At 37.9% G+C, this 26365-nt stretch overlaps 1 protein-coding gene across 13 annotated transcripts; it reads left to right on the top strand.

Moving 5' to 3' along the window:
* Positions 1-1061: 1061 nt before the first annotated feature.
* LOC18446375 (putative clathrin assembly protein At5g35200) lies at positions 1062-25362 on the top strand. Of its 13 annotated transcripts, none has more exons than XM_088855937.1 (14): positions 1062-1437; positions 1559-1628; positions 1847-1944; positions 3962-4103; positions 17532-17615; positions 17817-17867; positions 17979-18044; positions 18126-18188; positions 18320-18400; positions 18547-18602; positions 23109-23258; positions 23956-24031; positions 24119-24172; positions 24795-25362. In XM_088855937.1, the coding sequence occupies exons 4-10, from the start codon at positions 4026-4028 to the stop codon at positions 18562-18564; spliced, it is 441 nt and encodes a 146-aa protein (XP_088712063.1). In that variant the 5' UTR covers positions 1062-1437; positions 1559-1628; positions 1847-1944; positions 3962-4025; the 3' UTR covers positions 18565-18602; positions 23109-23258; positions 23956-24031; positions 24119-24172; positions 24795-25362. The 13 variants fall into 13 exon arrangements, with proteins under 13 accessions (XP_088712063.1, XP_088712056.1, XP_088712061.1 ...); XM_088855930.1 differs by having other exon boundaries at positions 18524-18602; XM_088855935.1 differs by lacking the exon at positions 23109-23258.
* The last annotated feature ends 1003 nt before the right edge of the window (positions 25363-26365 follow it).

The raw sequence follows: 26365 nt of genomic DNA, 5'->3' as shown, positions 1-26365 counted from the left end.
CGCCTTCTCTTGCGGCAACCCAACACTCCAAAGTTGTCTTGGAGCAACTATTTTTAGGGAGAGCAAAAGAGAGGAGAGAGAGCCGCAACTATTTTAAATGGGAAAGCATGTAGCAGGCTATTTGATTTGAAATAGAGGGGCTACATTTATTTCATGTACCAAGTTAAAAATTTAATTTTTTTTTTTTAAAATTTTATGATAAATCTCATCAGATGGTTATAATTAATTGTGACCTCTTTGTACCCAAAATAAATAATTTAATACACCATTTCATTTTAAAATCTTGACCCGGCCTCCAACGCGTATCTCACGCTTGGGAAGTGGCCTTCACCCTAACAGCAGGGAGAAACTCCCGAGAGAAAGTCATCAGAAAATTACAAAAAACCCCTTTGATCTACCTTTCGTTGAAACCTAAACCAATCAAATTTTTTATCATAATATTTACTCTAAAACAAATTTTTCTAACAAATATCCCGAATCAACAACTCATAATTTTTAGGACAAAAAATTCCCTCTTTGTCTCTCTCTTCCTCTAACTACTTAACTTTTCTCTTTAAGTTAAAACACAAAAAAGCCATCCGACCGTATAGACAAGCGGTTCGACAATATCTCAAAGCGGTTCAGTACTGACAAAAAACGATCAACTAATGGGCCCATGCGGTCCAACACTGGCAAAGAGCGGTTCGCCAATAAGCCCATATAGTCTAGCAACAGACCCATGCGGTCCGACAATAGGGTCCAAAGTGCACTTCGGCAATGTCAAAGAGTGGTTAAATGCCTTTTTTTTTAATTTAACGGGGTCCGACAATTGGTACATGGCAGTCCTACAACCTATGTAATTCTTGGTATTGTGCGTAAGCCCATATAACTGCCCGGCAAAAATTTAATTTTTATATATAAAAAACGACATTTTAGTATAAAAAAAAAAATTAGTGTCTTTTTTTACCATCCCAAGAAAATATATTTTGGAATAAAAAGTACCAAAAAACTTTGGTTGGGTACGTGGATAAAGAACTCCTATTGGGGGGTTATTTGTAATTTTTCCAAAGCCTTTATGTTTCGAGAGAGAGAGTGGTAATTACTTCAGAGAGAGAGAGAGAGGGGGAGTTGACAGATGTTGGCGATTCTGCATCTTCCTCACGCCGGGCAAAGGACTTTTTAACGCCAGCAGACATTCTCTGCACTTGTCTCAGAGAATGACAGACGACAACACAACCTTCTCTCTCTCTTCCTCTTCTCTTTTTCAACTTCCAACTTTCATTCTCTTTGAATTTTCAGTTATAAGAGAGAGAGAGAGAGAGAGAGGGAGGTCCTCAGCGTTACTCCACAGAGCCCTGAGCTAGCACAATGCCGGGAAGTGGGGCTCTGAGAATGGCTCTTGGAGCCCTAAAGGACTCCACCACACTTGGTTTGGCCACTCTAAACGCCCATTAAAGGGTAACCTACTTTTCTCTCTTTTCTTCCTCTCCAACCTTTTAAGCTCTCTGGTATCTGCTATTTTTGAGAGAGAGATTCCTCGGTCCTGGAATAATTCTTCCGTTTTTCTCGAGCTTTTCAGGAGTTGGAAATGGCGATCATCCTGGCTACAAATCATTCAGAGTCTCCACCAAAAGAGAGACACATCAATGGTGAGCCTCTGTGTGTCTTTCATTATCAAATAATGTATAATATTTAAGCTTGAATTTGAGTAAATGTAAGAATCAAAGTTGTTGGTTTTGATCAATTTGGTTTCTCTAGTAAGAATTCCGGGGCATTTCTTAGCAAATGGATTTCTAAATACTGGTTTTAAGTAAAATGGAATTCTTGTTGCCTTTGTTACTGAGTTTTTCTTTTTGATTTTGGCCAGCTATTTTTACTATGATTTCGGCTTCAAGGCCTCGAAGCAACATTGCTCATTGCATACGTATTCTTGGAAGACGTCTCTCCAAGACAAACAACTGGGCAGTGTGTTCCTTCTTCTTTCTTGTTATTATTGTTCTTGCTCTTCTTCTTCTCTCTCTTTCTGATTCTTCCTGTCAAAATTTACTGCATAATAATCCAAAGATTTGGGAGAATTGCCTTGAGAAACAGGTACTAATTGGATACATGTTCACTGAAACATAGATTACTAAAGGGAAATAGCTTTCATGGGGTACTCGGACAACAAATTTTGGGAGAAGAATCAAATATCACCTGGAGATGGATAGGATACACATTAATATGATCCTAAATATGATTTAAAAGTGAATCTAGTGGAAAATCTTGATAGAGCAATTGCGAGATTGATCTTTTCATGATAACACGGTTTGCAAAAAATGGATATTTCTGATCTGTGAGAATGCAAGTGCTGAATTGCGAAGAATAAGTGAGAGTGAATTGTCTGGATCAACTATGGATAAGGGAATGCATTCTTCCATATTCTTAATTGGGTTGTCTTGCTTCTATTTTCTAGAATTACCAAAATACAGGGTTGATAGTGCTGGCTGCATTTGATGTCATGGTATTGTGTAAAATAACATTAATGTTGTGTCTAATTTAGGAAATAGGATGATGAAGAATAAAACAATAATTCCAATTGCAAATTTTTTATTGGGTTTGAGGAATCCTCTTTATACATTGAGTGAACAAAAGGTTGACTCAATAAACATTCCAAATTAATTCATATAAGATTAGTGCCTTAGGTTATTGGTTCGTTAACTGGATAGACCCATATAATATAGCCAATGTGGGTTTTAATTGTCTCCTAGAGATGGTATCCTTGTGCAATTAAATCTTGCTTTTAACATTTTCCTGCCTTGGCTGCTCATCGACCTCTTGGTGATCATTTGCATGTTTGTTCTTGTGTCCCAGTTACCCATCACAAAAAGATTCAGCAGGAATAGATTCACACTTAGGAGTCACTGGACTGGTCTCCAGAAAAATTAATAACTTTTTTTGGTAGGAGAATCATGACAATTATGCCATTTTTTGTGTTGCATAATAATGAAAATTATGCCATTTTGAACTTTGATTTTATTTGTCAACCATTTGGAGTTTGATCAAAACATAGTCGCTTAGATCATTGGAGTAACTTGATTGACAAAAACTCCAATGGTATTTTTCTTATTAAAATTGTGCACTCATTTCTTAATCATATACAATGCTCTCACATAATTGTCTCTGAACAGAAGTATTTTCAGAAACTTCTTTCCAAACAAATTATGCTCTACAGCATCTGAAAGATGTTTACTTGTTTCTTTCAGCGGCTCCAATTTGCTGTGAAGTATATGTGCCTCAAAACTTGTGAAGAATTCCATGTTACATTGTCATATTCTATGATTTTGGCACACTCAAAAAGTAATCCATAGACATGGAAAAAACTCCTGTGTATCTAGAATTCGCTTATTCATATTTCATCACAGATAAGAAAATGCATACAGGACAATTATCTACAAACTTCAGCAGAATAAGAAACTTCACTGGCGATTCTAACTTTTTGGATCTGAAATAATCTCTTTTATTTTCACCACTCAGTACTACCAAATGGATGTCTTGGCTTTAAAACAAATACAGAAGTACTTGTCAATGCTTTTTTATTAGTACTTCCTATTTTCATGCTCTCTTCAAGTGCAGATTTTTAGCTTCAAGTGTATTTCATAGTTGATGTTTTATGGTTAGCTAAGCAGTGGCAATCAGCATTTCTACTCTTTGCATTCAAACCAGTTAATCATTTTAAGTATATGGTTGTATCTTTGAGATCTTCTAAGATATCATAATCTCTTTGTTACACACACAAACACACATGCATTGCATCCAGTACATGTTAAAGTTGAAACAGGAGAGGAGATGTAAAGTTGAAACAAGAGAGGAGAGGTCCTTCAAAGTTGTATACATGCAAAGATTTCCTTTGGATAATCATCATATGTTAATAACTCAATCCATATTAAACTTTCAAAAGTGCGGATCGTTTGTGGTTGATTCAAAGATTTAATTTTCTCTTTAGGTTGCTTTGAAAACCCTTATTGTCATCCATCAGGCATTGATGCAAGTTGGTCCCACGTTCCGCAATGAGCTCTTTTACTAAGGGAGGAGCAAAAGCCATGTCCTTTATTTGTCCAATTTCAAGGATAACTCCAGCCAAAATGGTATTCATCTTTCCCATGCTATTCTTTACTAGAAGGAGAAACTCAGTATGAGATTCCTATTCTATTTTCTGTTTAGCATGGGATTACTCCGCATGGGTGCGTGCATATGCTTTGTTTCTTGAAGAGCGTCTGGAATGTTTCTATGCTTTGAAGTTCGATGTTGAGACAGAGTGCTCGGTAGAGGCTTGCCTCCCTGTCTATATCTTAATGTACAATGTTTTATCCATGAATTTGCAATGTCTGTGGCTTCTTTGTTGTATTTAAGTTTTCCTTGACTATTTAGAAACTTCAATGAAAATCCAAGTTTCCAACACTCAGATCCTGGGAACAAATTATCTATATGTTTAATGTTGGTGTTCATCTTCTTTTTCATTCATGCATACTTCTTTTTTAATTCATGCATACTTCTGATTTTATACTTTAAAGTTTAAACTAATTCTAATTATTGTCGCATTTCTTGATGGTTCTCAAGGATTATTTTCGAGTTGTAGTTCGGCAGGCTTAGTTTACCTGCTTTGTATAGTTGCTTGCACTCATACTGATAATACAAACTGTGGAGATCTATGCTTATTTCATAGATTGCATGAGTTATGATTTGAACTCTTTTGCTTATTTTGAGGATATCCTGTTATGTAAACCTGGGGCATTGATGTTGCAGCCATTATGTATTAAGGATATAGATTGAGAGGATAAAGGAGACGTTTCAATTGAAATCTTTAAAGATCCTCATTCAGCTGGGATATTGAAACAAACTCAGCAAACTCAATCTTTGATTATTATCTAGATTAGAACAAACTCAATCTTATCTATGTATCTTAGATATGTATTGGACTCCCACTATTTAATGGAAAGCATCTCTCAAGGGAGAGCAAGAGGTTGAGTTGCTTGACTTTCTTTTCTATAAACTGTTATATGGTATCAGAGCCAAAGATCTCTTGGGATCTCTCTTTTTTACAACCATGGGAACATCAAACATTTTGTCATCTAATGTCACGTCTTCAACTAACTGTTCCAATTCTCACTCTCTCTACGAAAACAAATTTAGTGTCTTCCAAACTCACCTCTGCTGACTTCCTTTTGTGGAGAACTCAGTTCTTGACTGTCTGTGTGGATGGATCTCTACCACCACTAGCCGTGATCTCTACTAGGAAAAGAGGAAAAAAAAAATCATTTCCTACCCAGAATTCATTAGTTGGGAAACAAAGGATCAGCTTCTGTTGGTCTTACCACATCTCATGAACTCTGGAAGACTTTTGAAATATACCTACACCCAGAAGTCTAAAGCACGAGAGATCCAATGTGGTCAGCAAAGCCAGTTAGGTCGATGAGTATGTTCATAATTTCTGATCATTTGAGAAGCTTTAAAGATCCAGGTGATTCTCTTGCAGCAATCCAAAAGCCCATTGCTGATGGAGACAAAGTCTTCTGGTTGCTCAACAGGGTCTGCCGGAATATGAAAATTTTGTGACCTCTATAGTTACTTGTCCTTCTATTTCCTCCTATTCTATCATTAACAGGCAGCTCTTGTTAATCAAGAGCTGTATGTTAATGATGCTCCTGCCCAACGTCACACTTGTGACACTACTTTCATTGCTCAATGTGGAGCACAACGGGGAAGACATAATAACAGAAAAGGAGGTGGCATATGTGGCAACCAATTCAACCATCATCCATTTGGCTCGCAGGAGCAGATGAATATGGCAGCAACTGGGCCAGCCCCTAACGATCATCCAAATCCGGCAGCTTGAAGCAATGTTCCTACACAAAATCCAGCACACCCTCTCTCAACTGATGGGACAGCTGGACCAGCTCCTTGCGTGGTTTGCCAAGTTTGTGGTATAGGAGGTCAAATCGAACATGATTATTGTCATGGATTTAATCATGCCTATCAGTCAAACAGCATCCTCCAAGCTCTTGCTGTCATATCACTAGAAACGATCCACAGTGGTGTCCCAATATAGGAGCCATCACATGATTATCAATTCAGAAAACTTCTATAAATTTGCAGCCATATCTTGATAATGATAAGATGTTTGATGGAAATGGAGATACACATCCAATTTCTTATAGGATAGTTCATTTACCAACACCAGTAGGTTCTTTTAAGATGCACATTGTTCTTCTTGTTCATGGAATTCAGAAAGACCTCATATCAATCAACCTACTAGACATCATGATTATGCAAATTGAATTCTCACCTATTGGATGCACTATAAAAGTAACAAAACATGGGGATTGCTGGGGATGGCAAGTAGACATCAGGATCACCTTATAATAAATTTTTTGGAGTTACCAATATTTTCGAATTGAAATTCAAAATTTGAATTTCAAATTTTATATTGATGTACAATTTCTAATTTAGTAGGATAAGTATTGTAAATTTTGTATTTTTGTTAGATAGATCCCTACAATCAAGGGATTGAATCCTCTTGTATCCTCTACAAATACCCCATGTTTTGGGTAGTACAATGCATTGAAAATTTGTTCCATTCAAATTGCTCCAAAACTTTACATGGTTTCAGAGCAACGGTTTACCTTCTCTATAGGCTGAGTCTTGATATAAAGCTTTGCTAACAACCATCAGTACCTGTTGATCATAGGTCACCCTGTTATCCATAGGTTTTCGCTTTTTTTATTTATTCAGGTTAGTCTTTCTTGATCACTTTTGTGTGCTCCTTCTCAGTTACTTTTGCTTGCATCCATTAGTGATTGCAAATTATCTTTCCTTGGGTGCTCTGTTTCTATGTATGTAATTGCAAATCACCTTCTCAATAGAAAGCTTGCATCTCTCTCTCTCTCTCTAAGTTTGTTTCTCTAATTTTGCATCTCTCTCTGGTGTAAAACTTTATATAGTGTGGTTGCTGTGATATTCTCTCTCTCTCTACTTACTTGTTTTTGTGTGGCATATCCTAGCCTATTGAAATGACGTAAAAAATAAAGGGATTGAGTAGTACCAAGATCGGTACCATAAGGATTTTGATTTTCAGATGAAGAATCCATGGTGGTGTTGTTATTGATGTCACTCATGACTCACAAAACTTTGAAGAAAGAGGAAGTGCAGCAGCGTGGAGTCTCTCTAATTTGTAGGGTGTGTGATATTATACCACACAAAACAAGTACGTAGATAGAGAGAATATCACAACAGCCACACTAAATAAAGTTTTACAAGAGAGAGATCCAAATTCAGAGAATCAAACGTAGAGAGAGAGACAGATGCAAGCTTTCTATTGAGAAGGTAAAAAAAAATTTGCATGAGCAAAAAACAAAAAAACAGGGCACCCAAGAAAAGATGATTTGCAAGCACCAATGGATGCAATCAAAAGAAACTTAGAAGGAGCATTCATAGGCGATCAAGAAAGACCAACTTTAGTAAAACAAAAACAGCAAAAACCTACGGATAGCAGGTTGATATATGATCAACAGGTGCTGATAGTTGCTGATAAAGCTTTACATCAAGATGAGAGGTGATAAAATCAGTCTATAGATAAGGTAAACCGATTTTTTGATACCATGTCAAGTTTTAGAGCAATTTGAATAGATCAATTTTTCAATGCATTGTATTATCCAAAACATGGAATATTTGTAGAGGATAAAAGAGGTTTTAATCCCTTGATTGTAGGGATTTATCTAACAAAAATAGAAAATATACAATGCTTAACCTACTAGATCACAAAGTGTACGTCAATACAAAATTTGAAATTCAAGACTTGAATTTCAATTCAAAAATATTGGTAACTCCCAACACTCCTCCTCAAGTTGGAGCGTAAACAGTGAGTATGCTCGACTTGCATGTGAGAAATTGAAATTGCTCTTTTCCAAGAGCTTTTGTGAATATATCGGCTCGTTGAGAAGCACTTGGGACATGAGCAGTACGAATGATACCTTGTTGAATTTTTTTTCTAACTAGATGACAACCAAGTTCAATATGTTTTGTTTGCTCGTGGAGGACTGGATTGACAACAATATGTATGGCTGATTTGTTGTCACAATAAAGGATCATAGGGCCATTATGAGGAATGCCAAAGTCAAGCAAGAGGTATTTTAGCCAAGTAAGTTCACAAGATGCAACTGCTATGGAACGATATTCCGCTTTTGCAGATGATTGTGAAACTATCTGTTGTTTCTTAGTTTTTCAAGATATGGAGCTGTCTTCTAACAAAATGCAGTAACCAGTAGTCATGCATTTGGTCATTGGGCAACTAACCCAATCAAAATCGCAATAAGGAAAGAGTTGTGAACTATTATTAGTAGAGAGCAGAATTTATTGGCCAGGTGTCCCTTTTACGTAATGAAGAATTCAAGTAGCAGCATCTAAGTGTGGTTTTCGAGGTTGGATCATGGATTGACTGAGGATGTGGACACGGTAGATTATGTCTGGCCTTGTAATTGTGAGATATATAAATCTACCAATCAACCGTCAATAAGGCATGGAGTCATCTAAAAGAGGTCTATTTTTGGCATTCAATTTTAAATTTTGTTCCATAGGGAAAGTGATAGATTTTGTAGCCAAATGACCCATGTCTTGAAGAATCTCAAGAGTATATTTCCTTTGTGTTAGAAGAATTCCTTTCTTAGAGAACCTCGATGCCAAGAAAGTATGTCAAAGGACCTATGTCCTTGATATGAAATCGATCACTGAGAAAGGTCTTGATAGTATTAATGGTATTAATATCGGTGCCAATAATCACAATATCATCTACATAGGCCAGGGCATATGTGCATGAATTGCTAGTAATTTTGGTGAATAAAGAATAATCCGCCTTGCTTAAACATATTCTGCTGCTAATAATGCATTTGAAAATTTGGCAAACCAATTCCTAGAAGCCTGTTTAAGTCGATAAAGGGACTTATTCAAACGGCAAACTCGGTACTCCCCCTTATTTAAAACACCTGGTGGTATCTTCATGAATGCCTCTTCATATAAATCACCGTGTAAAAAAGCATTTTGAACATCCAATTGGTGCAAAGATCAATTTTTAGTAGTAGCAATTGCAAGAAGACAACAAACAATTATAAGCTTTGCTACGGGAGCAAAGGTTTCATGATAATTGAGCCCTTCTTGCTGGTTTTATCCTTTGGCGACCAATAGAGCCTTGTAACGCTCATTAGGCCCATCCTCCTTGTACTTTTTCTTGTAGATCCATTTGCATCCAATGGGTCTTTTGTTGAGGGGTAGTTCAACCAAAGATCATGTGTTATTGGCTTCTAATGCAGTTATCTCTTTGTTCATTGCTTCGCTCTAATTAGGATCAGTGGATACTTGTTTAAAAGAAGTGGTCTCAGTTTTGGTATAAATGGTAGTAGCAAAAGTTTTGCAAGAGGCTGAAAGTTTGTCATAGGAGATGGCATAACTTAAAAGGATAACGAATATCTTTAAACGAAAGAGGAGAAGTTTGTAGCGGATTGAGAATGCACAATGATGAAACAATGGTAATCTTGTAAATAATTTGGAGGTTGGCAAGACAGGTCAGAGCTTCGGGGAACATTTGGAGGTGTAGGTGGTGATGGAAGCATGGCGGAGGTTCGAGATGATGTTGACTGCCCAACAATGTGGGACGAATCAGTCGGGAATGGTAATGTTACGTTGATAGGGATGTCAGGTAATGGATGTGAAAGAATAGTGTGTGATGGGTTTGGGGACGATGAAGACTCAGAAAATAGGAAACAGTGCTCATGAAAAACGATATCTCTACTGGTAAAAACTTCGTGGCTATCAAGGTCATATAAATGATATGCTTTATGACCTTGAGCGTAACCAATAACCACCCCATATGAGCAGTAGTAGAAGTCGAACTATTAGGAAAGGAACGTCACAACTATTTTTCCCTAAGGCATACATGACATTGACAATTATTAGAGAAAAAAAATTTGATTATTTTTTAATAAGAGAACGAAAAGGGTGACTTAGGCGCCAATGCCACAGATCCATGGGGCTCAAATTGTGAATTGGGGATGCAAAGACAACTTTGGATGAATGAAAGATATAAAGGCCATTATGCTTTCAACCTGCTTCATTCATCCTCCTTGATAACCGGTCCTGAAAAACACAATGGTCGAAGAAAGAGGTTATTGAGTATTGTAAATCAAAGGTAAGCTTTTGAATAAAGAGTAAATGCATGAGAATGATTGTATACATATTTTATGTGCAAAGTTATTTGTTCTGAAAGAGCAACAATCCTAATATGAAGAATTGGTGCAAAATTACCATTTGGCAGTTTCACAGGATTAGTGGGTGATGAAGGCTCTATGGATGAAAGAAATGATGGAGAACAAACAATGTAGTTTGTGGAACCACTATCTATGATCTATGTATCATTAAATGAAGAAAAGGTAGAGCAACAAGGATTACTTCGCACCATGTTGTAGGATTCATTGAGACTCATCAAAAATTGAAGAAGTCGTTCTTGTTGGATATAACTGTTGAGATTTCTATGTGCCCTACACGAACATGGCATAAAAATAAGTGATACAGGCTAACTCATCCCCTTTTTTTTAATTGTGTGAAGTAAGAAGCAACAAAGAGTTGCTCTTGTTGGAAGGTGGCTAAAAATTTCTTGATTTGGTAAAGTTGTGGGGGCATTGCTAGGTGAAAACCGATCTTGCAGGTCAGACAATCCATTCTTTCTTTTTGGAGACATTGGCGCCTATGTCACCCTTCTCATGCTCGCTTACATTCTCTTATTAAAAAACGCAAACATTTTCTTCTCTAATAATTGTCATTGTCATGTATGCCCTAGGGAAAAACAGTCGCATCTTTCTTTTCCTAGTAGATCGACTTCTACTGCTACTCTTTTTCAATTTATTCATTGTGATCTATGGGGTGGATATGCAAACCCATCTCGTTCAGGAGCATATTGCTTTTTTACTTTGGTTGATGGTTTTAGTCGCAACACTTGGTTTTTTTACTACGACACAAATCTGAAACGAATCAATACTTAAAATCTTTTTTTGCATTGGTTAAACTCAAATCCCTTCCTCAATTCAATTCATTCGAACGGACAATGGAACCGAGTTTTTCTCTAAAGATATGCATAATGTTTTACAAATAAATGGTGTGTTTCATCAACTTTTTTGTTGTGCAACACCCCAACAAAATGACATTGCTAAGCGTAAACACCATCACCTCCTTGAGGTTGCACGGGCTTTACGTTTTCAGGCTAATTACATCTTTCTTTTTGGGGAGATTGCATTCTTACAATAACATATCTTATCAATCACTTACTTATGCCTATTTTAAATGGCAAAAAGCCCACATGAGGCTTTTTTCAATTCTCCTCCGACATATAAACAATTAAGGATATTTTGCTGCCTTTGCTATGCCTATAAAATGCATCACCAACATAAATTTGAGACCAGGTCATGTCAATGTATATTCATTGGTTACGCTCATGATCAAAAGCATATTGTTTATATGACCTTGACTGCCACAAAGTTTTTAGCAGTAGAGATGTCAAAATTCATGAGCATTGCTTCCCCTTTTCTGAGTCTTCATCATCCCAAACCCATCACTCATTGTTCTTCCACATCCATTACCTGACATCCCTACCAATGTAATATTACCATACCCAACTGAATTGTCCCATATTGTTGAGCATTCAATATCATCTCCAACCTCTGTCACGCTTTCATCATCATCTTCATCACCACCTACACCTCCAAATGTTCCCCGACGTTCTCACCGATTCTGTCAACCTCCAAATTATTTTCAAGATTACAATTGTTCCATCGTTGTGCATTCTCAACCCACTATAACTTGTCCTCTATCGCCTCAAGATGTTCGTTATCCTTTAAGTTCTGTCATCTCTTATGACAGACTTTTAGCCTCTTGAAAAACTTTTGTTGCTACCATTTCTACCACAACTGAACCCAGTTCTTTCAAACAAGCATCCACTGAACCTAATTGGAGAAAAGCAATGAGCAACGAGAAAACTGCATTAGAAGCCAATAACATATGGTCCTTAGTTGAACTACCCCCCAGCAAAAGACCCATTGGTTACAAATGAGTCTACAAGATAAGGTACAAAGCGAATGGGCCTATCGAGCGTTACATGGCTTGATTGGTCGCCAAAGAATATAACCAACAAGAGGGGCTCGATTATCATGAAACCTTTGCTCCTTTAGCAAAGCTTGCAACTGTTCGTTGTCTTCTTGCAATTGCTGCTATTTAAAATTGGTCTTTGCACCAATTGTATGCTCAAAATGTTTTTTTGCATGGTGATTGATATGAAGAAGTATTCATGAAGATACCACCGGGTTTTTCACGTAAGGTAGAGCATCGAGTTTACCGTTTGAATAAATCCCTTTATGGACTTAAACAGGCTTCTAGGCAATGGTTTGCCAAATTTTCAGATGCATTACTAGTAGCAGGATATGTTCAATCCAAGGTGGACTATTCTTTATTCACCAAAATATTTCTTGGTCTATGTAGATGATATTGTGATCACCAGCATCGTTATTAATGCCATTAACCCTATCAAGACTTTTCTCAGTGATCGATTTCATATCAAGGACTTAGGTCCTTTGACATACTTTTTTGGCATCAAGGTTCTCCATTCTAAGAAAGGAATTCTTCTCACACAAAGGAAATACACTTTTGAGATTCTTCAAGATATGGGTCGTTTGGCTCCAAAATCTGTCACTTTACCAATGGAACAAAATTTAAAATTGAATGCCAAAAATGAACCTCTTTTAAATGACCCCATGCCTTATCGATAGTTGAATGGTTGACTTATTTTTCTTACAATTACAAGGCCAGACATTGTCTATCCTATCCACATCCTCTGTCAATTCATGTATCAACCTCGAAAATCACACTTAGATGTCGCTACTCGAATTATTTGTTTCTTGATAAAGATACCTGGCTAAGGAATTTTGCTCTCTGCTAATAGTAGTCTACAACTCTCTGCCTATTGTGGCTCTGATTTGGCTAGTTTCCCAATGACCATACGCTTGACTACTGGTTACCGCACTATATTAGGAGACAGTCCTATATCTTGGAAAACTCAAAAACAACAAACAGTTTCACAATCATTTGCAGAAGCGAAGTATCGTTCTATGGCAGTTGCATCTTACTTGGCTAAAATGCCTCTTGTCTGATCTTGGCATTCTTGATAATGGCCCCATGATGCTTTATTGTGACAAGAAGTCAGCCATACGTATTGTTGCCAATCCAGTCTTCCATGAGCACACAAAACATCTTAAAATTGATTGTCATATAGTTCACGAAAAAATTCAATAGGGCCTCATTCATACTGTTTATTTTCCAACTGGTTTTCAATGGGCCGATATATTCACAAAAGCTCATGGAAAAGAGCAATGTCAATTTCTCACAGGCAAGTTAGGCGTCCAACTTGAGGGGAGTGTTGGGAGTTACCAATATTTTCGAATTGAAATTCAAATCTTGTATTCATGTCCACTTTCTAATTTAGTAGGATAAGCATGGTATATTTTCTATTTTTGTTAGATAGATCCATACAATCATGGGATTGAAACCTCTTGTATCCTCTAGAAATACCCCACGTTTTAGGTAATACAATGCATTGAAAATTTGTTCCATTCTAATTACTCCAAAACTTGACATAAAGATTGATCTATTTGTACTATCATAAGTTACCATTCTATCCCAATGAATGTTTTACTTCTGCTCCTCTTTGTAAAGTTTATTCGGACCTTTGGGGACTAGGACCAATATCTTATGTATACGGATTTCGTTATTAATTTATTTTCATTGATGATTTAGTTAATGCACATGGTTCTATTCATTAAAAAGAAGATCTAAGTTTATGATTACTTTATCAAGTTTCAAAAAATGGTTGAAAATACTGACAAAGGATTAAGATTTTCTAGTGTGATGCGGGGGGGAATTCACAAACACAACTTTTGAATCACCTCGTGATTGTGGGATACTTCGTTATGTCCCAAAAACAGAATAGGTGATTTGAAAGAAAACATAGATGAATAACAAAGATGGGATAACTCTCCTTTGTCATAGCAATGTTCCAAAAAATCTTTAGATTGAAGCATTTTCCACTGTTGTGCATTTGATTGAGCAAATAGCTGCGGCTGTTATCGACAAGCATTCTCCATACTTCTAGCTCTTTGGAATAGGCAATTAAGGACATTTGGATGTTTCTTCCCAAATTTGTGTAATTATACAACGGAATAAATTCTCACCAAAAATCAAGCCTATGTGTCTTTCTTGGGTTATAATGATCATCACAAAAGATTTTGCTGCCTTCGTCCACCCTCAGGACGGCGTCACTTCTCTGGTCATGTCATTTTTGATGAGTTGGTAGTTATCAAAGTCTGAGCTCCCCGACCATCAGAAGAATCTGGATCTCATTCTACAATGGACAATGCTATCTTGCCAAAGGTTTTCTTCCATAACATAGATGATGGTGGGCAATCTCTCCTACCATCTCTTTATCATATGATACTTAAGTGACTGAACCAGGTTTGCTCAATAATGCCCCTCTTACCATAAGTGATGTTTCAATGGAAATGGCCACCCTTGCGATGGCTCAATAGTATTAAGTGCCTTAGAGGTGAAATATGTTTTCCACCATTAAGCCCCTCTCACACAAATGGTGGCGGTTATTATTCTACAAATATCCACTCTATGATAACACGCTCGACATGGTCATAATGGCCCTCTCCATGCGCTACATCCTCTCATGATGGTGTGATATTCAATCCCTCACCTCTTCGCATAGTACTTTCGTCGCTTCCCTTGATATTGCCAATGAACCAAAGAGTTTGAGAGCTGCTCTTAAGTTACCTCATTGGAAGGCTGCCATGGATAAGGAGATTGCTACACTTCTTGTTTTGTGGAGGCATAAGACGAACATCATTGGTTCAAAATAGGTTTACAAAACCAATTTCAACTCTAATTGCATTATTGAAAGGTACAATCCATATGTTGTGACCAAGGGGAACAACCAAATGCATGGTGTAGACTTCGATGAAGCATTTAGCCTTGTCATAAAGGCTACTATTGTGATCACTATTGCAACAACTAACCATTGGTTCATATGATAACTGGATGTTAAATATGCCTTTTTGTATGGTCATATTCAAGAGGAGGTATATATGGATCAACTACCTAGATGCATTGATTCATCTCATCCTGATTATTTTTGTTAGCACCATCATGCCATCTATGGGACTAGACAGGCTCCATGAGCCTGGTTTGATTATTTCATCAGCTATCCCTATCAGTAGTAGTTCGGTGTTTATCTTAAGTACTTCGAATGGGATATTGATCCTCCTTTATATTGATGATTTCTTCCTTGCAAGGGATAATGACTCTCTTCTACAGACAATTATTGCGGATCTTGCTCATGAATTTGCCTTGGACCTTGAGCTATGTTATCGTTTTAGGGACTTGATGTTGCAACTTCTTCCTTTAGGCTCTTTTTATCTCAAAGTTTGCTGCACAACTTCTAGCTCACGCTGATTAGGGTTGGCAATGAGCTGAGTAGTCCAGCCCTATAAAACTAGGGTCTGGAGCACAATGGCCGTGGGTATGGCCCGGTGGGCCTGGGTCAAGGCACAGGACCTGCCCTGTCCAGGCCTTTGTTTCCATTTTTTTCCCCTTCCTTTTTCCCTTCAAGTGTATTAGGCCTGGCCCGTCCCGGCCCTAGGGTTGGTCTTGGGTTAGCCCTTTAGGCACCAGGGCAGGGCTAGGGCCGGCGCTGGCCTAGCCTGTTACCAGCCCATGTGCTGATATGAATTGCAAACAAAAAAAAACTCCTATTCTTGCTGGCTAGCGGTTGCATTCTACATGCACCCCAATTCCTGATCCCATGATATATCCTGCCTTGCATACATTATCAATGATGTATGTTAGTTTATGCATGCCTCTATCATTGAACATTTTAACGTAGTTAAACATATTTGACACTATATGAAGGGAAGCATTCATCATGGCTTATTTCTTCATGTCAATAGTTCATTGGCCTTGTATGGTTCTTCTGACACTGATTGGACCGGATGCCCTGTTACTCAACAATCGATATGAGGTTATGCTATTTTTCTTGGATCAAATTGTGTCTCATGGACTGTAAAGGAATAACTGACCATGGAATAGGCCTAGCTTAGAAGCCAAATATTGTTCTCTGGCTGTTAGAACCACTGAACTCTCATGGATAACCTTTTCGATACGTGATCTAGCTGTTTATCTCAATCACTGTGTAACTTGAGTGCCACTTTTATGAGTTCTAATCCAGTTTTCCATGGCCATGCTAAATACAGAATTGGACGACTTTGTTGGAGAGAGAAGGTTGCAGCTCGTTCTTTTGTGTTTTCTTTGTCCCATCCTTCTCAGTCAGCCAACATTTTCACCAAAAAGTCTCCCTTGTATCATTTTCAGTGACAGTCACAGAAAGTTGGGATTTGTGCTTCCCCCTATGCTCAACTAGACTCGGGGCATTAAGCATATGGATCAGAAGGATAAAGGAGACATTTTAAATGAAGATAAGATCTGTAAAGATCCTCTTACAGCTGAGTTATTCAAACAGTCTCAACAAAATCAATCTTGTCTTTGCCTGGACTCCCTCTATTTAATGGAAAGCATTTCTCAAGGGAGAGAAAGATGTTGAGTTGCTTGACTTTCTTTTCTATAAACTGTTATATTGTGGTCCTATTTCTTTTGAATAGATTCTTTAAAATCATAATTGCATTACTATGTGTCCATATTGTTATAATCCTTACTCAAAGGAAAAAAAAGAGAGAGAGAGAAAAAAATAGAACAATATGTTTTCGAAAGTTCAAATTTTAGTAGTCAACAAATGTGCCTGGCACATTCAATGAAAGTACAGTACGTGTGCTGGTATGAAAGGCACATACCTTGATTGTTTTGGTTTATCAGATCTATGCTGCTTCTCAAATTGAGAATACCTAAGTGAATGATGTAAGTTGGTATATCCTCAAATATTTTCATGGAATTTGTGGAGTTTAAATCCAACACAAAGAATGATAAAGCTTGGTGAGAATTACGAGAATGCAAAATGTAATTGTTTTCCTCGGTCTATATAATACAAAAAAGTTCTTTGAGTAAAACTCTTAACACAAGTGGTTCAATGATGACACCTGAACTGTTGATTTAGGGGATTTATGGTAGTCATCAAAATGCCCTGGAGGGCTTATGCACAATGGTGAAATCAGTAACTCATTGAATGTGTCCTTCCAAATGGGCCCGACCAAGGTTCTAAAGAATTCTTGAAGGTTTAAATTCCTTTTAAAATGATTGTAAAATGAATTTTTGTGGTCTGATGAAATATATAATGAATTATTTTGATAATTATTTGTTTCCATGATAGAAGTGTTTGTATGCTATTTGGTTTCCATAATATTGAAGACGCCTTGATCATTTGCTGCATGAAAATCATTGTGATATTTGCACCAACAAACTGGTTTTTCACTTTTCAGAGGAAGAGGGAACTCGACACGGCTGACTTGCTTGAGCAATTACCATCTTTGCAGCAACTACTTTCTCATCTTCTTGCTTGCCAGGTAATCTGTGATGGTGCTTCATGTTGGATAATCATGACTTCTACATCCATTATATGCATTCTATGGATTGTATTGATCTAAACTCGTATGTTTTTGTCACTTAAAGTAAGAGGCCCAGAAGCTCTTGATATAGTTTCTTTTTCTTAGGTATGTGGCTTGATGTAGTTTCTACCAGGATATTGATGGCATCTGTTTGCACAGCCACAAGCAGCAGCTGGAACTAATTGTATTATCCAATTGTCTCTTTCATTGGTAAGTATTAATTGCCTGATGTGATGTATACTATTTGGAGTTGCATTGATAGAATCAATTATAGATTACCATGATTTCTTTTGAATGCTTGATATTGTTCTATTGTCCCAGGTTGCAGGGGAAAGTGTTAGGATTTTCAATGAAATTAATGATGCCACTTTCAATTTAGGCGACAAGGTAGTAACAAATTGCTGATGTGATCATTAAGCCTTCCTTAAATCATTGTGAATACCAACTTGTTATTGGTTATCATATCAGTTCTTTGGAATGAAACATCATACTTTGAGGGCTCTTGAAATATACAGGAAGGCCAGACAGCAGGTTCTTCCTTTATTCCCTTTATAAGTTGGATTTACTCTACAAATTATTGTGTTGGATGAGGTTGCAAATTATTTTTTGGGCGAATTTCTGTTCAGGACTTGTGCTTTTACTATTTCTTTTCATTGCTTTAGGCGTCAAATTTGTCTGAATTTTATGAAGTATGTAAGGGGCTTGATCCTCGAGGTGCTGAGAGCTTTGTCAAAATTGAACAGGTTAGAGCTTTTGTTTCTTTGTATCTTGATGTGTTTTTATCATGCTGTGTAATATGAAGGTTCAATTCAATTGGTCTTCTCACCTATGGCTTGTAGTTATTTACTTTCTGACAAATGGTGCAGTCGCCTTCATTTTTTTCTCACAGCCATGGAAGAGTTTGTGAAGGGTGCTCCACGAGCTTCAACTGATCGTCGAGAGATGGTATATGGATTCTCTAGAGACTAGCTCCTATCTGTACTTTTCTCTGGGAGACTTTTACAAATTAGCTTCATAAATAAATCTAATTTTTTGTTTCTCCTTAAAAAAAAAGGAAAAAAATTGTCAATCATTGTCTTCCCTTAAGCAGGAAAAAGAGAGGAATAGCTCAAAATCAGGTAGAAAACAAGGGAACTTAACAGTAATTCAAAAACAATGGATTGAAGCTAACAAAGCCTAGCTTCAATGGCTTATATGGGGGTCCAAAGACACCCAAATGGGAACTAAGTTCCTGATTTTCTGAGATTTACATTAAAAACATTGATTTCCAGCAGAGTAAGGTCTCCCCTGTTAATAGATTTGGCTTGGCTTCTAAGTTAGTGCTCTCGTAACTTTCTTAGGAATATTAAATGGACTCTACTCCTTCTCAAGTCATGCAAAATATACTTTCCCATGCCATGCACGATACCACTTCCCAAGCAATATTTCAAATTCAAATTCAGACATTTCCCTCCTAATTTTTCCCATGCCCAAAAATTTAAAAGAACTCCCTGACTTTTCTATAAATCCCAGAAAAGACCATCACAGAGGAAATTTCCCAAAATACCCCTGCAAGAAAAAAAAGAAAATGTAATTCAAAAGAAAGCAAATCTTAATCAAAACTTTCTTTTATTTTCTTCATCAATCTCCCTGGGTTAAAGAAAACTTGCCCTTGAGTTCCAACCGGCAATGAACTCCCCAAGGGCTTTTAGATCAATCGTCATCATTTCTTCTTTACAAATCCACAAGATCTTTGCATCAGGCTGGGCCCTCCACTGTACTAAAATACTAACCGTAATTCCCTCGGCGGGTTGAGATGATGCGGCTGTCCAAGATCCTTTCTACCTTGTCCCGTCTCGCTTAGGCAGATGTGTTTTCCAACTGGCACTACCTTCCACATCAACCTCCCCATGATTCTCATAGAGGAGAAATTTCATATTCATCAGGAAGCTCTATCTTGTTGGCATTTTGCCCCATCTTTTGAAGCACTTGACAAGGGCCAATTTTCTAATATTTAAGCTTATGATAACTGCCTCTTAGGAAGCTCTCATGCCTAAGGTACACCATTATCAAGTCTCCTATTTCAAAGGTTTGTTCATGTCTGTGCAAGTAGGCATCAGCTTTGTACATGTTAAAACACTTTTGTAGTCTTTCCAAACTTGTCGATGGAGGTCTTGAATTTTCTTAGCCAAAGCTTCCACGTCATTGCTAGCTTGAACCTAACTAGGCTTGGGTACCCAGTCATTCTGTTTGGAATTCGTCCCAGAACGTGGGTTCTGGAGAATAATAGGAAGAAAGCTATTGAGGAAAGCAGTCCAATACTCACATATTGAGGAAAGAAGTCCAATACTCACTAATTTGAAGTTGTTTCAGCAGCTAAAGTCCACTTAAACACCCCTTTCTTCATGCAATCAGTTATGGGTGCTATTGTGCTGCTGAAGTTTCTGATAGACCTCCTGTAAACTGTTGCTAAACCATGAAACTTCTCACCTCAGTCACTCTTTTGGGTGGCAGCCAGTCACAATGGCTTGTACTTTAGTAGGATCCATCTTGACCATTCACTTAACAATAGAAAACCCAAACGTACTAAGCAATCAATAAAAAATGAACATTTTTTGAGGTTTACAAATAACTGTTCTTTTCGAAGCACCTTCAACACCTGCTGTCAATGCAACAAATGTTCATCAGTGCTTGAACTGTAAATGAGGATGTTATCGAAGTACACCATTACAAACCTGCCAAAGAAAGGCAAAGCACTTGATTCATTACTCTCATGAAAGTGCCTGGAGCATTAAAGAGCTCAAAGGGCATGACCAGCTACTCATATAAGTCTCTCGTGTCTGAAACGCAATCTTCCACTTGTCTATACGAATCTAGTGATAACCACTTTGCAAGTCAATTTTAGAAGATACCCTTGATCCTGATAGCATATCAAGAATGTTATCAAGTCGAGGGATAGGAAAACGGTATTTAATTGTGATTTTATTAATTGCTCTACTATTCACACACATTCTCCACTAGCCATCGTTCTTTAGAGTTAGCAAGGCAGATACTGCACATGGGCTCATGCTCTTTCTACAAAAATTCCGTTACTTGCCTATGTAACTCCTTGTGTTCCTTGGGACTCATTCGATAATGTGGCAAGTTAGGGAGAGTGGAATCTAGAACAAAATCAATGCAATGTTCAATGGCTCTCGTCGTTGGCAACTCATTAGGTAGTTCATTAGTAATCCCATCCTTTAACTTTTCAACTAGTGGGTTAACTTTTGTAGGGATTTCATTTAGGCAACACCTTGCTTTGGCTACCAAAGCATACACTACCCTTTATTCTTTGCCGCCTTCAACAAACTGGTTCAAAGTAAGGACAACATCGCCTTTCCCACTCTCGGGTTCAGGTTTGTTTTCCTCCTTTAACGGTTTCAAATCAATTTTCACCCCATCCATCCAAAAAGAGTATGTACTGTGTTGCCCATGGTTTATGGCAGCTCGATCATATTGCCAAGGACGACCTAAAACGATATGGCATGCTTTCATTGGAAGGACATCACACCAAGCTGAATCATTAAAAGTTTACCAATGGAAAAATTAATTAAGCAACGAGAAGTTATCGGAGTCCCATTACATTTCTGAAACCATGAAATTGCAGTGGGTGTTTCTCAAATGTCAACTTCAATTTGTCAACAACTTCTTGAGACACCAAAGTACCGCAGTTGCCACTATCAATGATAATGTTGCACACCTTCCCAAGGACTGTACAGTGAGTCCATAAGATGTTGGTTCGAAGCCACGATTCATCTATCACCTTTGGGGTAGTTAGTGGTTGTCTAATGACAAGGAAACCCCCCTCATCAGCCTCAATTTCAGCAGCATCTTACTCAATTTCCCCTACCAGCTCCTCATCGAATACTAGCCCCATGACAAAGTCTTCTTCATTCACTTCATTCCCATCTAGGAGATGTGTTCTAGCTTGCCGTTTTTAGCACTCATACGACCCGTGGCCATGCTCGCCACATTTGTAATATTTTACACCCTGTTCTCTGGTTGGAGAGGCCTATTAGCAGCTGGAGCTTTGACCATAGATGCCTCATTTGGGTGTAGTTCACACCCAAATCTCGTGGCTTTTGATTTGCCACATGTCCCCTTTGAATTGTGGTTGATTTCCTGCCCCAGTTTGACAATTTCTCAACTAGGTTTCAGCTCTTAAGGCCATTTGATAAGCCTCATCAAGACTGAAAATCCGTTGTAGAATTAGTTTGTTTTGAATTTGGGGTTTCAGTCGACTCACATACCTTGCAACGAGCTGTTCATTGCTTTCATTGACTTCATTCTGGTTCACAAGGAGGAAGAATCCATCCGTATACTCCTGGATACCCTCCTTTTCCCACAAATGTTGGAACAATTCTTGCGCATAACCAGAGGGTATGAATTTCTCCTTAAGACGCAACTTTATTTTCCTCCAAGTTGCTATCTTTTCTTTCCCTTTTCACATTCGACTGGCTTGCACCTGCTGCCACCATATTTGGGCATGCCCCTTGGGTCGGTTAGCCACAAGTTTCACCTTCTTTGCTTCTGAAAAAACTTTCCACTCGAAGAAGGCCTCCACACTGTCTAACCAGTGGAAGAACTCATCGGACTGAAAAAATTCCCAAAAATTCAGGGACATCCACCTTCATTTGAACCAGCTAGGCCATGAACCAACCTATCCTCTAATGTAGGTTTCCCTTCGGATGTGGAAAGGATTTATACTTTCTTTACTCGATTCCTTACTTTCGTAAGTGACTGACTCTCGATCAAAGTTTGCAAAACGACACACCAATTGCTCCATTTCATTGAACCTCCTCAATACGACCTCATATTCTGCCCTTGGTACAGCACGTCTTCCTCCTCCTCGACCTCCACTTTCTCCATTTTGTCTTCTATTGGCCATAATTCAAGGTCCAAAAGAGAGGATTCCTGTTTTGATACCACTTGATGCAGGAAATAGAGAGAAATAGCTCGAAAGTAGGTAGAAAACAAGGAACTAAACTGTGATTCAAAGACAATGGGTTGAAGCTAACAAAGTGTAGTTTCAATGGCTTGTATGAGGGTCCAAATACACCCAAATGGGAAGTAAGTTTTTTATTTTCTGAGATTTACAGCAAAAACATTGATTTCCAGCAGGGTAAGGTCTCCCCTTTTAATAGATCTGGCTTGCCTTCTATGTTAAAGCTCTCTTAACTTTCCTAGGAACATTAAATGGACTCTACCAATTGTCAAGCCATGCAAAATACACTTTCCCAAGCCATTTACTAGATGTGCTTTGATCTCATTTCTTTTGAAATAACATTTCACGCTTCCTGTTACTAGATACAATTTCGAGAACCTCAGTGTTATATACCATTCAGTTCAGTTGACATTCATTTCTTTCAAATTGCTGCATGTTCTATTTATTGAACCTGTGAATGGGAATTTGTGTTTCTATTTTGTTACCAGGTTCTTTATAGTAATCCTGCTCCCAAGGCATTGTAAGCATTGGAGTATAAGAAAACACCCGAAGTGCAACTACCTCCTCCACTTTATTCATCTCTCTCTATACCTGTTAAATTAGAGATGCCTAGATATGCACCAACTGTTGATTTATTGGTATGTGGACTTTCTACATTTATGTCATGTAAAATGTTTGATATCCAGAGCAATGTGAAAGGAGGCTGAGAAGCTACATCCACCCTTCTTTCAATCATAGAATACAAACAACTCAGCAAACAGAGAAGTATGGTTGTAATTACGCCCAAAGAGAATAAGAATACACAAGCTCTCTATTTGGGATGTCCAAGTCTCCTTCTATTCAAATCGAAATTAAAAAAAAAAAAAACAAATATTTTCTCTCTCAAACTGATGCACCCGCACCCCTCTCACCACATCCAATTTTTAGGCCTCCACATGTCCTCCTCTCTACACCTCTCTCTCACTCTCAAGTACATCCTCTTTCTTGCAAATCCCATCAAAATAGGATATCCATTCAAAATAGGACATTCTCTTCCAAGAAAATGTCACGCATTACTCTCCTACCCTAAATGAATCACCCCTATCTCTCTCTAACTCTCCTACCTCTCCCTTGGACCCACCATTGTAGGATGCTTTTCTTAAACCCATGTATTTCCCATCCTACTCCTATCTAATTCACCTACTTTCTAGTCCTCCACTTGACTCCAACATAGGACATAGATCCAACTGGCCCACTGAAATTAAATAGAAAATAAAATTATTGAATCAGCCCATCTTTTGATTTGCACTGCAGGGATTTCTGTGTTCATAAGGGCATTTGTTTCATGGTTAATAGGGACCAAAGAATACAACACCCATAGTTTACACAGCTCATGTGGAAAATCCCCTTGCACTTGCCTTTATTCCATCAGGTATATATTGCAAGCGTATTTTTCTCTATTGATGGCCTAAAAGCGAGAAGAAGGTTCTCATATGTCCTTTTGCTCATTTCATTACAGGTACTCAAAATGTTACTGCTTCTTGTGGACATGATGTAGCAAACGGTATCACAGGTGAAACTTTCATTTGTGACAAATTCAAACCCCACCTTTTGAGCAAATCTGAGCCCCTTTTAGTCTCATTTGCTTTGTTTCTTCATGCAGTTCTACATTTGTAAGTTTTAAAATTCATTTATGAAAGTTTCATTATCAATATTTCATTATGAATATTTCATATGACCTGGATATTTGTGGTCTTTTTTCAATTTAGCATGAATGATCTTTAGAACCTCTCTGTCGAAATCTGGTACCAGATTTTAGTCCACATTTAAAGATATGTTTTCAAACTTTACCTCTAAATTATCCAAAAAGAAGATTTGATTTTCTTTCCCCTCCCTATACTGAACTTAATGAAGGCTTTACATAAGTTGAGAGGAAAACAATTATTTTAGTGCATTTAAAGATACATGGTTTGATAATTGAAAAAGGTAACCTTACCTGAAGATGAAAAATCTGCATTATGTTGTCATGAACATACACAAGAAATTAGGTTCCTTGATCTTTACCTAGACTTATGGGTCCAATGTCATTGTCCATATATACATTTTAACTAAAGATCTCTCAATGTAGCAAATTTAGTTAAGTGATATGTGACATAGGAGATTTATTATCTAAGATCCTTTTCACTTTGTAACAGAATGGGGGTCAGACCAAGTTTGTATGGGATGGCTCTTATGAGAATGTTTTGGAAACATGGGGAATGCAAAATATGAATGCTTCAGAAAGACAAGGAACACAAAAAGGGAGCTATAATAGTAGAAAAGTAGTCCCTAATCCCTTTGATGCACAGCAAGATATATATGATGCTCCAAACATGATTTCCATGGCCCCTTTTAAGATGGAATTTAAAGCTCATCAACAGCATGATTTCATGATCCAGCGACAGATGATGGCTAATCAACAACACCAACCTTTAAATCCATTTAGTTATCCCTCTGAAGATATGCAGATTCAACCTTACGGACTGTGCTTGCCTTTTCAAAGTCCCCCCCTCCCTTATACAGTACGTATCTAGATGAAAGCAGCTACCTTCTCAACATTGAAAGCAGGCTAGACAGACTGAATCATATTGCGTTTTGTGGGAATTATGTATGAAGGAAATTGCGTCAAAAAGTGATCTAACAAAGACTTATTGATATGTATGGGATTGTATATTATGAGACCGTTCACTTTTATTACAAGGAGGTCACAATTATCCTCAGGCATCGGATGTGAAATTTAACGACTTGGGTGTGTTACACGGTTTGAGAAATTTTATTGTGTTTGTACCCAAATCAATCACACACCTCTTATTGTCCGATTTCACATCTAATGATCAATGATGATTGTGGCATCCTTATGTTAAAACTAAAAGAAAAATATCTCCATAGACCCCATTTTGGTGTATCAGTTCTCAATAGACTCATAAAATTTGCAATTGGCTAGCTACATAGAGGTTCTAGAAAATATATCTTTTTAACTCCTTGGACCTAATTTACCCCTTTTTATCATACTTTTTTGCCGAACAGTTTAAAAATGCAGCTCTATTTCTTTCTAAAAATACAACGTTTTCTTTCTCTCTCTCTATCCCTCTGTTTCCCCCCTACACCTCTCTCTTTCTCTCACTTCTCTCCCCTAAATCTCTCTCTCTCTCTCTCCCAACCCTTCTCCCTCTCACTCTCACCTCTCTCCCCCAAACCATCTTTCTCTGTATCACCTTGCTCCCCAGCCTTTCTCCCTCATAGTCTTTCATCTCTCTCCCCCGAAACCCTCTCTATTGCCTCACACCCCAACCCCTCCCACACAGTCTCTCATCCCTCTCCCCCAGACCCTCTTTCCCTCGCTATCACTTCTCTCACCCGTATCTCTCCCCTAACTCTCTCTCTGTCTATCGCCTCTCTCCCCTAACCCCTCTCGCTCACACTCTCTTCTCTCTCACCTTTTTTTCTCTCCCCTCTCTCCCCAAACAACCCTCCCCCTCTCTCCCCCAAACACTCTCTCTCTTCTCTCCCCAAAACCCTCTCCCTCTCACACTCTCATCTCTCTCCTTGATACCCTCTCTCTCATCCATGAGACCCTCTCTCTCATCCAAGAGTCAGAGGGTACCATTTCCTCCACAGATTCCAGCCCTTTTTTTGAGCAATAGAGAAGAACCCCTCAAGGTAAGTTGTTTTTGTTTAAATTAATGGCATTCACATTTATCTCAAAAAATTTTAACTCTATTTGTTT

This window comes from Amborella trichopoda, chromosome 13, assembly GCF_054954075.1.
Source record: "Amborella trichopoda isolate Santa Cruz 75 chromosome 13, AtrichopodaSantaCruz75HAP2 v2.0, whole genome shotgun sequence".
Taxonomy (NCBI): Eukaryota; Viridiplantae; Streptophyta; class Magnoliopsida; order Amborellales; family Amborellaceae; genus Amborella; species Amborella trichopoda.
The sequence above is the reverse complement of the archived record's forward strand: the minus strand, read 5'-3'. Positions and strand labels throughout refer to the sequence as shown.

What these genes read in the sequence shown, in the direction of transcription:
- LOC18446375 (XM_088855934.1), top strand. Translation starts at nt 4,026, where the DNA reads ATGAGCTCTTTTACTAAGGGAGGAGCAAAAGCCATGTCCTTTATTTGT. An exon ending in CTTTCAATTTAGGCGACAAG is followed by an intron (nt 18,045 to 18,125) that starts GTAGTAACAAAT and finishes TTATCATATCAG; the next exon opens with TTCTTTGGAATGAAACATCA. An exon ending in ACAGGAAGGCCAGACAGCAG is followed by an intron (nt 18,189 to 18,319) that starts GTTCTTCCTTTA and finishes TCATTGCTTTAG; the next exon opens with GCGTCAAATTTGTCTGAATT.